We start from the raw sequence: 17,013 nt of genomic DNA, 5'->3' as shown, positions 1-17,013 counted from the left end.
AATGTTGCAATTGTACCAGCCTCCACCATTTCCTCTGGCAGCTCATTCCATACACGTACAACCCTGTACATGAAAAAGTTGCCCCTTAGGTCTCTTTTATATCTTTCCCCTCTCACCCTAAACCTATGCCCTCTAGCTTTGAACTCCCCGACCCCATGGAAAAGACTTTGTCTATTTATCCTATCCATGCCCTCATAATTTTGTAAACCTCTATAAGGTTACCCCTCAGACTCTGACACTCCAGGGAAAATAGCCCCAGCCTGTTCAGCCTCTTCCTGTACCTCAGATCCTCCAACCCTGGCAACATCCTTGTAAATCTTTTCTGAACCCTTTCAAGTTTCACAACATCTTTCCAATAGGAAGGAGACCAGAATTGTACACAATATTCCAACAGTGGTCTAACCAATGTCCTGTACAGCCACAACATGATCTCCCAACTCCTGTACTCAGTACTCTGACCAATAAAGGAAAGCATACCAAACGCCGCCTTCACTATCCTATCTACCTGTGCCTCCATTTTCAAGGAGCTACGAACCTGCACTCCAAGGTCTCTTTGTTCAGCAACACTCTCTAGGACCTTACCATTTAGTGTATAAGTCCTAGGAGAAAGTGAGGACTGCAGATGCTGGAGATCAGAGCTGAAAATGTGTTGCTGGAAAAGCACAGCAGGTCAGGCAGCATCCAAGGAGCAGGAGAGTCGACATTTCGGGCATGAGCCCTTCTTCAGGAATGAGGAAAGTGTGTCCAGCAGGCTAAGATAAAAGGTAGGGAGGAGGGACATGGGGGATGGGCATTGGAAATGCGATAGGTGGAAGGAGGTCAAGGTGAGGGTGATAGGCCAGAGTGGGGGTGGGGGTGGGGGTGGGGGCGGGGGCGGGGAGGTCAGGAAGAAGATTGCAGGTTAGGAAGGCAGTGCTGAGTTTGAGGGATTAGACTGAGACAAGGTGTGGGGGAGGGGAAATGAGGAAACTGGAGAAATCTGAGTTCATCCCTTGTGGTTGGAGGGTTCCTAGGCGGAAGATGAGGCACTCTTCCTCCAGCCGTCGTGTTGCTATGGTCTAGCGATGGAGTAGTCCAAGGACCTGCATGTCCTTGGTGGAGTGGGAGGGGGAGTTGAAATGTTGAGCCACGGGGTAGTTGGGCTGGTTGGTCCGGGTGTCCGATAGGTGTTCTCTGAAACGTTCTGCAAGTAGGCGGCCTGTCTCCCCAATATAGAGGAGGCCACATCGGGTGCTGGTCTGGCGATGGAGGAGTCCAAGGACCTGCATGTCCTTGCTAAGTCCTGCTAAGATTTGCTTTCCCAAAATGCAGCACCTCGCATTTATCTGAATTAAACTTCATCTGCCACTTCTCAGCCCATTGGCCCATCTGGTCCAGATCCTGTTGTAATCTGAGGTAACCCTCTTCGCTGTCCACTACACCTCCAATTTTGGTGTCATCTGCCACCTTACTAACTGCACTTCTTGTGCTCGCATCCAAATCATTTATGTAGATGACAAAAAAGTAGAGGGCCCAGCACCGATCCTTGTGGCACTCCACTGGTCACAGACCTCCAGTCTGAAAAACAACTCTCCACCACCACCCGCTGTCTTCTACGTTTGAGCCAGTTCTGTATCCAAATGGCTAGTTCACCCTGTATTCCATGAGATCTAACTTTGCTAATCAGTCTCCCATGAGGAACCTTGTTGGATGCCTTACTGAAGTCCATATAGGTCACATCTACCACTCTGCCCTCATCAATCTTCTTTGTTACTTCTTCAAAAAACTCAAATCAAGTTTGTGAGACATGATTTACCACGCACAAAGCCATGTTGACTCTCCTGAATCAGTCCTTGCCTTTCCAAATACATATACATCCTGTCCCTCAGGATTCCTTCCAACAACTTGCCCACCACCGATGTCAGGCTCACTGGCCTATAGTTCCCTGGCTTGTCTTTACCGCCCTTCTTAAACAGTGGCACGACGTTTGCCAACCTCCAGTCTTCCAGTACCTCACCTGTGACTATCGATGATACAAATATCTCAGCAAGAGGCCCAGCAATCACTTCTCTAGCTTCCCACAGAGTTCTCGAGTACAAATGATCAGGTCCTGGGGATTTATCCACTTTTAACCGTTTCAAGACATCCAGCACTTCATCCTCTGTAATCTGGACATTTTGCAAGATGTCACCATCTATTTCCCTACAAATTATATATTCCATATCCTTTTCCACAGTAAATACTGATGCAAAATATTCATTTAATATTTCCCTCATTTTCTGTGGCTCCACACAAAGGCCGCCTTGCTGATTTGAGGGGCCCTATTCTCTCCCTAGTTACCCTTTTCTCCTTAATATACTTGTAAAAACCATTTGGATTCTCCTTAATTCTCTTTGCCAAAGCTATCTCATGTCCCCGTTTTGCCCTCCTGATTTCCCTCTTAAGTATACTCCTACTGTCAGGATTCACTCGATCTATCCTATCTATACCTGACATATGTTTCCTTCTTTTTCTTAACCAAACCCTCAATGTCTTTAGTCATCCAGCATTCCCTATACCTACCAGCCTTCCAATTCACCCTGACAGGAATGTACTTTCTCTGGATTCTTGTTATCTCATTTCTGAAGGCTTTCCATTTTCCAGCTGTCCCTTTACCTGCGAACACCTGCCTCCAATCAGCTTTCGAAAGTTCTTGCCTAATACCTTCAAAATTGGCCTTTCTCCAATTTAGAACTTCAACTTTTAGATCTTTTCATCACTATTTTAAAAACTTATCAAAAAAACACTCCCCCTCCTCTCTTGCCTCCCTTTCAATCCTTCCTGTAGCATTTGTATCGTGGAACATTAAGCTGCCAGTCCTGCCCATCCCTGAGCCATGTTTCTGTAATTGCTATGATATCCCAGTCCCATGTTCCTCATCATGCCCTGAGTTAATCTACACTCCTGGTGCTCACCTTCCACCCTACAAACCTTCGCATAAACCAGATCATCCGCCGACATTTCCGCCACCTCCAAAAAGACCCCACCACCAGGGGTATATTTCCCTCCCAACCCCTTTCCGCCTTCCGCAAAGACCGTTCCCTCCATGACTACCTGGTCAGGTCCACGCCCCCCTACAACCCACCCTCCCATCCTGGCAGTTTCCCCTGCCACCGCAGGAACTGTAAAACCTGTGCCCACACCTCCTCCCTCACCTCTATCCAAGGCCCTAAAGGACAGTTCCACATCTATCAAAGTTTTACTTGCACATCCACTAATATCATTTATTGTATCCGTTGCTCCCGATGCAGTCTCCTCTACATTGGGGAGACTGGGCGCCTCCTAGCAGAGCGCTTTAGGGAATATCTCTGGGACACCCGCACCAATCAACCACACCGCCCCATGACCCAACATTTCAACTCCCCCCCTCCCACTCTGCTGAGGACTTGGAGGTCCTGAGCCTCCTTCACTGCCGCTCCCTCACCACCAGATGCCTGGAGGAAGAATGTCTCATCTTCCGCCTCGGAACACTTCAATCCCAGGGCATCAATGTGGACTTCAACAGTTTCCTCATTTCCCCTTCCCCCACCTCACCCTAGTCCCAAACTTTCAGCTTAGCACTGTCCCCATGACTTGTCCTACCTGCCTATCTTCTTTTCCACCTATCCACTCCACCCTCTCTTCCTTGACCTATCACCTTCATCCCCTCCCCCACTCACCCATTGTACTCTATGCTACTTTCTCCCCATCCCCACCCTCCTCTAGCTTATCTCTCCACGCTTCAGGCTCACTGCCTTTGTTCCTGATGAAGGGCTTTTGCTGCCTCACAGTGCCAGGGACCCGGGTTCGATTCCAGTTTCGGGCGACTGTGTGGAGTTTGCACATTCTCCCTGTGTCTATGTGGGTTTCTTCCAGGTCCTCCGGTTTCCTCCCACAGTCCAAAGATGTGCAGGTTAGGTGAATTGGCCATGCTAAATTGTCTGCAGTGTTCAGGGACGTATAGGTTAAGTGCACTAGTCAGGGGAAATGTAAGTGAATGGGTCTGGGTGGGATACTGTTCAGAGGTATGGTGTGGACTTGTTGGGACAAAGGGGCTGTTTCCACAGTGTAGGAATTCTAATGCTCATTCTAATTCTAAATGCAATCTGATGGCAGGTACAAATTCTTCCTGAAACCAGGATAAAAACAGTGGATATGTCATCCATGCCTTGTTTTGTGATTTGTACTTCATGGGAAATGAGTTCTTGTCACAGTTCTTGAAGCAACGTTAATTGGAATAACGGCAAATGCAGACAAGTGGTAGTATGGGAAAATCGTAATGTGATCCTTCTGCGCTTTATGTCCCAATACCTGCTTTTCCTCGGAGGAATCAAGTTATTGTCCAGCAATACAGCCAAAACAATCCACTTTCATCAGCATTGTACAATTGTTCAAGTTCATAATTTTTTTTCTCAAATGATGGATTGTAGTTTCTGTCTGAATTCTTCCAAAGGTGCTGTCATCCATGAACTTCTGCTCTCTAAGAAAGCTGAGTTGCCTAATGCCGTGACAATCTTTGAAATGTTGTAACCAACCCAATGATACACTGTAATTGGACTCTTGTTCTGCTTTACCGGCGTGTATTCGTTCATGGAACCTGGCAGCTTTTTCTTGTAACATCAGGCCAGATATGGGAATCCTATTTTCACTCTGCTGTGAAAACCACAAAAATATGGCATGGTCAGGTTGTTCATCTTTCACTGGCCTCATGGATTTTTTTTTAATGCATGTGAAGTGTCACATTGTTTGATGAATTTCTCAGTTGCTGGTCTTGCTTTCCTGGTGTTGGAAACTGTTGTTCTTCCAATATTGTACTCTTGTACAATCTTTGCCTTTTCACCATGATCCAAATGCTGTAAAATCTCACTTTTCTGTTCGATTGTCAATGCTATTCGCTTTCTCTTCACTGACATGGTAACAGCGACAAACTCAATCACTTATACTAGATACGTACTCGAACAAAGTTGTAGAGGGAATTAAGACACCAATGATTTTGCCATGCTTTTAAATCGTTCAGCATGTCAGTCCCTTTTATATGTTAAAATTATTTTCATGCCGTTTAAAGTGATGAGAGAACTGTTAACAAAAGACGCGATCGTTGCATCAGTGTCGGTAACACCTCTTTGATGTAACATTTTCCAGGATCTTGAGATCTTGTTTGGATAATTGATGTTCAGATAACTAAGGTTGCACTGTACCGGTGTTCAAGGTGATTCAGAGCAGGTTCACAACATTTTCTTCTGAGATGTTGAACAGATTGGGCTTGTACTCTCTGGAGTTTAGATGAATGAGAGAAGACTATTGAAACATGTAAGCTTCTTAGGTGCCTGGCAAAGTAACTGTGGAGAAGTTGTTTCCTCTTGTAGGAGAGTTTAGAATAAGATGGTACAATCTCAAGAGTAAGTGACCACCCATGTGAGACAGAGATGAGGATTTTCTTCTCTGAGGGTAATTAATCCGTGGAATTCTTCACCACAGAGAGCTGTTGAGGCTGGGTCATTAAGTGTTTTCAAGGCTGAGCTAGATTTTAAATTCGTAAGAGAATGAAAGATTTTGGGGATAAGACAGGAAAGTGGCATTGAGGATTATCCTTCAATCTGTCTTTGATGTGTGGACCAATGTCAATGGGCTGAATCCTGCTTCATTCTGCACCTATGTTTTATGGTCATCTTGCCCTACCGTGAAGATGGCTGTGAACTATTCATTAAACTATCGGATGTGTTATGGCTTAGTCCATAACACATTTCTTAAGCAGGCTGGGAGGCAAGGTGGCACAGTGGTTAGCACTGCTGCCTCACACAGCGCCAGAGACCTGGTTTCATTTCCTGCCTCAGGTGACTGTCTGTGTGGAGTTTGCACAATCTCCCCGTGTCTGTGTGGGTTTCCTCCAGGTGCTCTGGTTTCCTCCCACAGTCCAAAAATGTGCAGGTTAGGTGAATTGACCATGCTAAATTGCCCGTAGTGTTAGGTGAAGGAGTAAATGTAGGGGAATGGATCTGGGTAGGTTGCGCTTCGGTGGGTTGGTGTGGACTTGTTGGGCCAAAGGGCCTGTTTCCACACTGTAAGTAATCTAATCTAATCTAATCAGGCATGGCAGACCATAACTTTGTAATTTGTTTCGGTAAGCGTACAGTGAAAATTACCCGGATTAAGTTAGCTAAATTGACTACTAGATTTTATAACAGACAAAAATTAATTCACAAAATTACATAATGAAACATAAAGAACAGAATGAAGAAGCTCTACAGAACTCAACCTATCCAACTAGACTTAAATGATGCTATTGTTCCCGCCCCTACTACCTCCGCTGGCAAAGCGTTCCAGGCACCCACTACCCTCTGCATGAAGAATTTTCCACGCATATCTCCCCTAAACTTTTCCCCTCTCACTTTGAACTTGAGACCCCTAGTAATTGAGTCCTCCACTCAGGGAAAAAGTTTATTGCTATCCACCCCGTCTACACCTCTCATGATTTTGTAGGCCTCCATCAGGTCCCCCTTAACCTCAATCTTTCCAATGAAAATAATCCAAATCTACTCAACCTCTCCTCATAGCTAGCACCCTCCGTACCAGACGGACATCCTGGTGCACCTCCACTCCACCTTCTCCAAAGCATCCACATCCTTTTGGTATTGTGGCAGAATTGTACACAGTATTCCAAATGTGGCCGAACCGACCTGCCAACCCTTGTACTCAATACCCGTACGATGAAGGATAGCATGCCATATGCCTTCTTGACCACTCTACTGACCTGCGTTGCCACTTTCAGGGAACAATGGACTTGAACACCAGATTTCTGTATACATCAATTTTCCCAGGACTTTTCATTTACTGTATAGTTTGCTCTTGTACCACTCAATATTTTCTTTGTAACACTTTGTTGCTTTTACTTTGCTCTGTCAGTATATTGAATCTACACTTTTTCGTACATTTTATGTTTGTTTTTCCTTTAGTTTGGTAATCTCTGTACATTTGTTGCTGAAGGTTGTTTAACTATATGACTGGAATTGTTATCTCTTAGATGTATATCCTGGTGTTCAAAGTTTGTGAGAAGATTTGTAGCTCGGGTGCTCGTTGCTGTGGTTCTGTTCACTGAGCTGGGAGTTTTTGTTGCAAACGTTTCGTCCCCTTTCTAGGTGACATCTTCAGTGCTTGGGAGCCTCCTGTGTAGTGCTTCTGTGCTGATTCCTCCAGCATTTATACTGGTTTGAATCCGCCGCTTCCGGTTGTCAGTTGCTGTCCGCTGCAGTGGCCGGTATATAGGGTCTAGGTCGATGTGTCTGTTGATCGAATTCGTGGATGAGTGCCATGCTTCTAGGAATTCCCTGGCTGTTCTCTGTTTGGCCTGTCTTATAATAGTGGTGTTGTCCCAATCGAATTCATGTTGTTCACTTCTATTGACAAAACACTAGCCAGAGAAACAATATCCAATCTGCTGGATACACATAACAGACAACAGGACGCTGAACCTATTAACAAAGACGGCATACTTAAACTACTGGACCTGTGCCTCACAACACACTTCACATTCAACAACCAGATATATGAACAAATCAACGGAACACCCATGGGCTCACCGATCTCCGGACTCATAGCAGAAGCAGTAATGCAAAGGTTAGAAAAAACAGTTTTAACGCAACTACAACCCAAACTATGGGTCAGATACGTGGACGACACCTTTGTAATCATAAAAAACACAGACATAGAGAACACAAACCGGATCATCACGAAACGTTTGCAAGAACAACTCCCAGCTCGGCGAACAATATATCCTGGTTTTGTATTGTTCCAAAAACTTGTTTGAGCATTCAGTTCACCCATCTTACTGGGTCAATTTATTTCTTGTGGTTTGCATTTTGTCTTAACTAAGTTAGAAATTCTGTCATATCCAACTTTTATATCCGACTAGACATTCTTTTTATTGAATGCATGAAGCATTAAAGTAAAAGTAAATCTGTTGGAAACTAAAGTTCAGCTTAAAGGGTATAGTGTGATAGTGGTCATGATTTGGAGATGCCGGTGTTGGACTGGGGTGTACAAAGTTTCAAATCACACAACACTAGATTATAGTCCAACAGGCTTATTTGGAAGCACTGGCTCCTTCATCAGGTGGTTGTGGAGTGCACAATTGTAAGACACAGAATTTATAGCAAAAGTTTAGTGTGATGTAACTGAAATTATACGTTGAAAAATACCTTGCTTGTTTGTTAAGTCTGTTATCTATTAGAATGACCTTGATAGTTTCACTTCTTTCATATGTAAATCACAAAACTTTTTAAAGTTACATTCTCAGGTTAACTGTATCAATTGGTATCAGCGCAGATAAGACATTGAGATGTTGAAGATGTTAGATCCCTATGTTCCCTGTCTGTGCCATAATGTTTAGACTGATTCTAATCTAAAAAGTGAATTAACAGAGTCTTGCATGGATTCATGCAGTTTTTGAGCAAAGTACAATGTAACTCTGCAAATGCAAATTCACCCCACAAACATATATGTGTATGTGGGTTTTTTTGTTTGTGTGTGTGTGTATGTGTATCTGGGGTGGGGGTTTGAGTGTCTTTGGGAAAGAGTGCATATGTATGTGTGTGTCTGTGAGTGTAAAGTGGTTTAAGTCTGTGAGGGGGTGCATTTGAGAGTGTGGGAGTGTGTGTGTGTCTGGGATGGGGGAGTTGTGAGTGTCTGAGAGAGAATGTATATGTGTGTGTGAGTGTAAAGCGTCTAAGTGTGTGAGAGGATGCATGTAAGAGTGTGTGTGTCTGTAGGAGTGTGAGCATGTGTGTGTATCTGGGGTGGGGGGGGTTGTGAGTGTCTGTGAGAGAGAGTGTATATGTGTGTATGTGAGTGTAAAGTGTCTAAGTCTGTGAGAGGGTGCATGTGAGTGTAGGAATGTGTGTGTCTGTTGGAGTGTGTTTGAGTGTGTATAGGGTTTCCTCTGTGTGCATGCGCAGGAGTGTCTGTATGTGTGTATAGTGCAATGGTGGTCACCTGTAGTGTGACCTGTTGTGTGACATGAACCCAAGGTCCCAGTTAAGGCCCTCCGTATGGGTATCGAACTTAGCTATCAGCCTCTGCTCGGCCACCTTTTGCTGCTGCCTGTCCTGTACTCCACCTTGGAGGATGGTCACCTGAAGGTCCGAAGTCGAACGTTTTGGACCGCTGAAGTGTTCTCCTTCTGGGAGAGAACGTTCCTGTCTGTTAATTGTTGTGCTTCTCATTTTATTCTTACTTCTCATTGTACAAATTCTAATGTTCCTAACATTTGCATCTATCATTTTCATTGAAATATGTGAATTTTGCTGATTTCCTTTTTATGTAATCTTTAAGATCATTATTTGTACTCAGAACAAAGTTGGAAAGAGATAGGCGAAGAACACGGATGGCAGAAGCAGTGTTATAGTTCTCACTGGTGCTTTGTGTTGATATTCTAGATTATTCAGTAGTGGCAATGATCTGATCACTTAAAAGTACAATTTAAATTCTGCGCAATTAACTATTGCTTGTAGCTGGTAAAAGTTCTCAAAATAAGTCCAAGTGCCAAAACAATTATATAGTGTAATAGCAAACTGAAAAGAGAAAGAAAGACTTCAAAAATAGTTTCAGGAGGCAAAACTAGGATGAAGCTCAAAATTAAATTATTGAGACTGTCTCACACACAGGGATGTTTCAGCAAATTGCAATATCTGCAATCACACAGGGCACCACCCAGAAAGGCATCTCCCATTAGTTCAGGAAAAGAACATCTAAGCATCTCTGATTCACAGATCATTTTCAGATTGATTTCTTCTGTCTATTGCAAGCAGGATTATTAGCAGTTTAATCAATAGTATTTAGTATCACAATCTAGTAAAGCTTTAGGATCACAGAAAAGTAAATACCTGCTCAGGTCCACAGAAATATCCCACACAGTTTGAGTGCAATTTGCATTAAAGCAAAGGAAAATCAGTTTTGAGAGATTAAAATTGTTTTCCTTGGAGGAGAAGTCTGAGAGGAGATTTGATAGAGGTTTTCTAAATCATGAAGGGTCTGGATATAGTAGATCCAGAAAACTATTCTCACTCACGAAAGATTCAAGAATGAGGGCACAGAGCTAAAGAAATTGGCAAAAGCAGCAAAAGGGATAGAGAATAAACATTTTCAGTTCACTCATTGTTATGGTCTGGAATGAATTACCTGAGTGTAGAGTGGACCTAGGTTCAATTGAGGCATTCAAAAGATAATTAAGTGGTTATTTGAAAAGGAACAATATGCAAGTGTGCAGCAGGAAGGTGACAGAATAGCACTCAGTGATTCCAGCAGCCAGTGCAGATGCGTGGGCTGAGTGTCCCCCTTCTTTGTTGTGATAATACTGTGTTTTTCATGCAGCAATGTTGCAATCATCCTCAAAGAGTTAAACGCTACACAGCTTGATGCTCGATATTATGAAGATTTAAATCCAGTGTGCTGTCATTGAGTGATTGAATACCCTTAGCTAGATAAAATCTTTAATATCCGCAGCTCACTGCTTTGAGAGATATTGATTTATTCATTATTTTGTTTTTGGTTTTATTAAAAAGTGGATCATATCAGTAGGAAATTTATTAAAGATTTCACAATGTAATTAGAAAATAAAATATGACAAAGACCTCTATCACCTGAGAATGAAAACTGTGGTTTGGCCTGTAATGCTCAGTCTGCTTAATTTTTGATTTTCCCATAAAGGCTTTGAAGTGCCAGTGGCGACCATGTCTTTAGCTGTCCAAGCAAAAGTTGAAGATTGCCAAAATCACTGTCTCCCTGATTATCTCCTGCTGATCAAGTCAATCAAAGTAAGCCCTTCCCTCTTCATTTGTACATTTCAGAATCACAAAATTGTTATGGTGCAGAAAACCATTTAGCCTATCATGTCCTCACTGGCTCTCTCAACATTTCAATCTCTTGCATTTTCTCCAAAACCTTGCTATTGTTTCAATTTAAATAATTATCCAATGCCCTTCTTAATGCTTTAGTTGAACCTGTTTCAACCACACTTCGAGGTAGTGTGTTCCATATTCGAACTCCCTGCTGTGTGATAAAAGGTTGCTTTCCCCCCATTCTTGTCTTTGCTTCTTGTACAAAACTGGTTTAAAACCATGCCCTCTGGCTCTTGTTCTGATTACTAATAGAAACAGCTTCTTATCTATCCTGTCCAGGTCCCTCATTATTTTGAAAATTTCTATTGAATCTCTCTTAAGTTTCTCCTCTCCAAGAAAAACAGTCCCGACTTCTCCAATCTTTTTCATAACTGAAGCCTCTCACAGAATCACAGAACCTCTACAGTGCGGAACATTCTCATAAACCACTTCTACACTTCATCAAATGCACTCTTATCCCTCCTTTAGCGCTGTGCCTGGAACTCTATATAATACTCCAAATGAGGTCTAACTAATGTCTTATATATATTCAACAAAACTTCCTTCTGTTGTACACTATATCTTTATTTATGAAATCTAGGAATACTGCATGCCAATTAACAAGTTTTTCTACCTGAACTGTCACCTTTAACGCTGTCCGTGCATCTACATTCAGTCTCTCCGGTCCTGAACACCGTTTTGAATAGGAAACCATACTTTACATTATAAATCCATGTTCTTTGTCTCAAAATGCATCATATCACACTTCCACGTATTGAGCTTCATCTGCTACCTACCCACCCATTCCACCAACTTCTCAATGTCCTTTGATGTTTTACACTGTCCTCTGCACAGTTTTCAATTCTCTTCTTGTGTCATCCAATAATCTTTGAAATTGTCCCCGACACACCAAGATCTAGATCATTAATTTAAATTAGGAAAAGCAAGAGTCCCAATACTGACCCCTGGGGAACCCAGCACAATTTTTCTTACAGGCTGAAAAATACCATTATCCATTATGCTCTGTTTCTAACCCTCAGCTAATTTTGAATTGACTTTGACTTTGTTACTTTCATTTCACCACCTATCATTTTCCTGACAAGTCTGTTGTGTGCTACTGCATGGAATGCCTTTTGGCAGTCCACATACGGTCACAGTCTTCCCCTCATCAGAAGTTTCCCCACTACAGAAGTTAAACGGACTGATCTGTGATTACTAGGTTGATATTTACAACTTTTCAACAAGGTCAGGGGATGTCTTAGATCGGGTCTACAGGATTCTTAAGGGGGAGAATGAGCAGCCAGTACACATCGGTACTAATGACATAGCTAGGAAGAGGGATGAGGACCTGAAAAGTAAATGTAGCGAGTTAAGTTGGAAGCTAAAAAATAGGATAAATAGTGTAGTGATCTCAGGATTGGTGAGGATCTAAAATCTGGATTTAGGCTGTTGTCAGGAGCAACCATTTAATGCATGCTTTTACTAACTAAAAATGGTTTCTTAATGCAACTAACATAAAATAACATAACAAAATGGCTTCTAGGAGCAACAGCATCTAACTCTGCTGAAAACTGTATTCCTGAACTAATTGAAAGAGATTAGCAAACAATGCCCTGTTCATAGTATGAATTAACTAAGTAAGATATGACATTATTAAAGTATCCTAATTGACCTTGGAAACAGGTGTCGGGAGATAAAGAAGTGCAAAACAAGTCAGTTCCCAGGAAATATCATTGGCTTATTTTATGTCTATTTGTCATATTATTTCATTTTATTGGATTAATTTTGCAATTAAGGCTGTTCTGTTTGTTAAGAGACCTATAAAGGTTGTCTGTGTTTTAAGGTTGTGTGTAGCTTTTCCAGGGAATACAGAGGTGTATAACTTCTCTGTTGCTGGATAACCTATGCCCAGCATCGTAATAAATTGTTAAAGCTTGCTAAAAGAGACCAAGCTGCTGGTGTTTATTTGACTAATTGTGGAACCGAGAGGCCCCTCTCTAGGGTCTAGATCTTCACATGTAAACCCTGTAATTCCCATAGTTAATCCATCTAGATAGGATTTTCAAAGTTCTAGAACTTTGGTTTCCATTTCAGGATATTAAAAGAAGCAGGTGAAAAAAAATTAATGTGTTGATTATACTAAAGATCTTTTGGATCGAAATTGTAAATGACAGTCCATTATTGAATATATGAGGGAGAAAACAAAAATTAGAGTTGAGAAAAGACTTTTTTTAAAAATTATATTCACTTATGGGATAAGGGTGTCACTGGCTAGGCCAGCATTTATTGCCCATTCCTAATTAGCCCACGGGACAGTTAAGCATCAACCACATTGCTGTGAGTCTGCAGTCACATGTCAGCCAGACCAGGTAAGGAAGGCAGTTTTCTTCCTTAAAGAGTATTTGTGAATCAGATGGAGCTTTTCCTGATAACCAATAAAAGATTCACTGTCATCATTAGACTCTTAATTCCAGATTTTTAACAAATTCACACATCACCATCTGCTGAGGCAGGATGTGAACCCAGGTTCCCTGGATTAATAGCCTAGTGATAATATCATTAGTGCACTGCCTCCCCATGGGAATTTGGAAATATTTGTTTGAGGAAACAACTAGCATAATGAAGGTCTTGTGGTTTAGTGGGTAGTGTCCCTGCCCTCAGCCAGATTCAAATTCAACTTTAGGACTTGATGGCCATAAAATCTATGTTCATAATGCAGTCAAGCATGGTGAGTATCAGCTTGCAACAAATTCCAATAGTAAGCAATAAGGACAGAGAGATCCCTGATCAGCCTTGTGATGGATAGAAATTGGAGCTCCTACCATCATTATTTTTTATTTCAAAATTATACTTTATTCATAAAAGTCTTTATTTAAAAGATAGTCACTAGAGTAGTTAAATTCTGTAAAGTCTTTACGTATATAGAACAAACAAACCAGAGGTATTTCCTACTTATACAAGATTATATTTGTATACATTTGAGGCACCAGAAGTGTCTGATAACTGAATGGACCCCCATTGTACTTTGGCAGAAAGACTACTATCCACAAGTCCAACATGGATTGGGACAAATAATGTAATTTTTGACTTTGGATCAAAAACTTGGTTCCTCCTGGTGATTGTCATGGAGCTCTGCCTCCAAAACAGTGAACTTAACAATAAAAATTAGCCCGGTGAATAGTTTATCTATGAATATTTCCTGACAGGATCCAGAACATATTAGCCAAAACTGGTGCACATGGAATTAGAGAAAGTGAGGAGTGCAGATGCTTGAGATCAGAGTCGAGAGCGTGGTGCTGGAAAAGCACAGCAGGTCATGCACCATCTGAGGAGCAGAAGAATCGACGTTTCGGGTATAAGCCTTTCATCAGAAAATTCGATTCTCCTACTCCAAGGACGCAGTCTGACCTGCTGTGCTTTTCCAATACTTGGGAATGGAGCATGAATAAACTGGGGGGCACAAAGTACAAAGGGTAATAAATAAAATTGAGTGGCTAAATTATACAATGATAAATGTAGAAAGTATAAGATTATGTTTGGATCCAAAAAAGTACATAAAATTACCATTTGTGGAGCAATGTAAATTACGTGTCTGGATGAAAGACGGGAAATTTGTTTTTAAATCTCAAATGGGTTGCAATTCCAGAGGCTATAGTCAGTTGTTCAGAGCCCTGGTCGGCCAATCTCGGGTATTCGAGGACTGCAGTTGCGGTTCGGTTTCAAGCACTGAATCTGGTGTAGCCACGTCAAATGACCAAAATGATACCGGGGATTCACACGTTAAAGCAGGAAGTACAAACTGCTTGCAGCCTCCCGCTGCGGGGTTAAATCATGTTGATTCTCATTAAAGAAAGATGAAAGTGATAAACCTGTTTGACGCACATGATTGCAAAATACCAGTGGGTTGGCACATTTTTAGAAGCTGCATTTCCACAGTTTGTAAACCAGTTTCAGGAGATTGCTGTGTTTTACTTCAGTGTTATTACGTGAGCTCAGGTAGAGAGTGATTGGCTGGAGTCAGAGTCAGTGAGGAAGTTACACAATCCGTCCCGGGCCGCAGAAAGCCGGGGGGAATATTATTAACGTAACAGTCAGAAGCACCAGGAGACCAGAGGCTCACAAGAATGCCTTATGTTCTCATCAGCACTCAAATCCGATTGGTAAGTAAATATACACTTTGCATATCGTCTGGGTCTCGTTTGCACTGGGTTCATCTGCGGGCACCAGTCCTTGCTCAGTTCTCCTCAACAGTCGGCAAAAATAGCTTCTGTCCCCGACTCTAACGCCGAGATTAATTTGTCCCTTGCAGCTGGTGTTCAATCACCATTTATATTGAGGTATGGAGGATGTACGGGAAGTAGGAAGTATTCGATGTGACTCGGGGTTTCTTACAGTCATAGTTAAAAAGTACCATCTTGGCCCAAATTAAATGACCAAAGTTGATCGAATGCTCGGAATTGTTGCTACGCCTATGTTTTGTTCTGATCCCACCAAATTGTAAGTACTGGGGATTGAAATTGACAACACAGAAGTAACTAGCTGGAGAAGTGGTACCTGCTAACTTAACCAAACAACATTGTCAATGTGGAAAATGTGTTGCTGGAAAAGCGCAGCAGGTCAGGCAGCATCCAAAGAGCAGGAGCATCGACTTCCTGAAGAAGAGCTCATGCCCGAAACGTCAATTCTCCTGCTCTTTGGATGCTGCCTGACCTGCTGCGCTTTTCCAGCAACACATTTTCAGCTCTGATCTCCAGCATCTGCAGTCCTCACTTTCTCCTCGAACATTGTCAATGTACAGACTAATTCTTTCGATGGTGACTAAGCCAGAATAAAGATAACATTGGCAAGATCATAGGTAACCATTTCCACTTCAATTAAACCTATACTGCAGCCTCCAATACCAATCCCTCTTGTTATCTACACAAATATACAGTCTCAGTATTGAGGTCGACCATACTGGCACTAACATTCAGTCCAGAGCTAAGCTGGTATTCACCTCAAAATTGACAACACCTTCTTGCATTGTTGCCCACCCCCACTGCTCTTAAAATTCGTTTCATGTCTTTGCTACTTAGGGGCTTAACTTTTGCAAGTACAGTAGTCATAGTGTCATACAGCACAGAAACAGGCCCTTTGGCCCAACTAATCCATGCAGACCAGGTTTCCTAAATTTAATTAATCTCATTTGCCTGCATTTGGCCTATTTTCCTCTAAACCTTTCCTATCTATGTACCTGTCCAAATATCTTTTAAATGCTGTAATTCTACTCACCTCTACCACTTCCTCTGGCAGCTGTATCCATATACACAACACCCTCTGTGTGAAAAGGTTGCCCCTCAGGTACTTTTTAAATTTTTTTGCCCTCTCTCCTTAAACCTATCCTCTCTCGTTTTGAGCTGGGGAAAAGACCTTGGCTATTGAACTTACCTGGATCCCTTATAATGTTTTATAAACCTCTTAAAAGTCACCCCTCTGACTCCTACACTCCAGGGCCAAATTATCTCAGACTCTCCAGCCTCTCCTTTATAACTCAAGCCCTCCAGTCTTGGTAACATCTTTATAAATCTTTTTGCACCTTTTTCAGTTTAATAACATCCTTCCAATAGCAGGGCAACCCAAGTTGTACGCATTGCTCCAAGTGTGACCTTACCAATTTCTTGTACAACTGTAACATGATGTCCCAACTCCTTTAATCAACTCTGACTGATAAAGGCAAGCTTGACAAATGCATTCTTCACCATGCAGTCTAGCTGTGACACCACTTTTAAGGAACTATGTACCTGTACCTCTATGTCTCTGTTTGTTAACACTTCCATGGACCATGCTGTTAACTGTGTAAGTCCTGCCCTGGTTTGTCTTTCCAAAATGCAAACCTTGTATTTATCTAAAAATCCTTCTACCATTCCTCAGCCCACTGGCCCTGTTGATCAAGATCCTATTGTACTCTTAGATAATCTTCTTCACTGTACATTATACCACCAATTTTAGTGTCATCTGCAAACTTACTAATCTATATTCTCATCCAAATTGTTTATATAAATAGCAAGCAACAATGGACCCAATCCTTGTGGTATACCATTGGTCACAAGCCTCCGGTCTGTACAACAAGCCTTCAGCATCAGTAGCTCAGACAGTTTGTTCTAAT

General features: G+C 42.1%; 1 protein-coding gene across 2 annotated transcripts in view; it reads left to right on the top strand.

The window, feature by feature from the left end:
* The window catches only part of gchfr (GTP cyclohydrolase I feedback regulator), a 66,835-nt gene that overhangs the window by 25,834 nt on the left and 23,988 nt on the right, over window positions 1-17,013 (top strand). The window contains exon 2 of one of the 2 annotated variants that reach the window (XM_060828757.1): window positions 10,699-10,805. In XM_060828757.1, the coding sequence (XP_060684740.1) occupies window positions 10,722-10,805 (84 nt within the window). In that variant the 5' untranslated portion in view covers window positions 10,699-10,721. Of the gene's footprint in view, window positions 1-10,698; window positions 10,806-14,751; window positions 15,029-17,013 lie in introns of those variants that run through there. The other variant, XM_060828758.1, reaches the window with a different exon arrangement.

The sequence above is a fragment of the Hemiscyllium ocellatum genome, chromosome 8, assembly GCF_020745735.1.
Source record: "Hemiscyllium ocellatum isolate sHemOce1 chromosome 8, sHemOce1.pat.X.cur, whole genome shotgun sequence".
Lineage (NCBI taxonomy): Eukaryota > Metazoa > Chordata > Chondrichthyes > Orectolobiformes > Hemiscylliidae > Hemiscyllium > Hemiscyllium ocellatum.
This window is presented reverse-complemented; position numbering and strand designations above follow the sequence as displayed.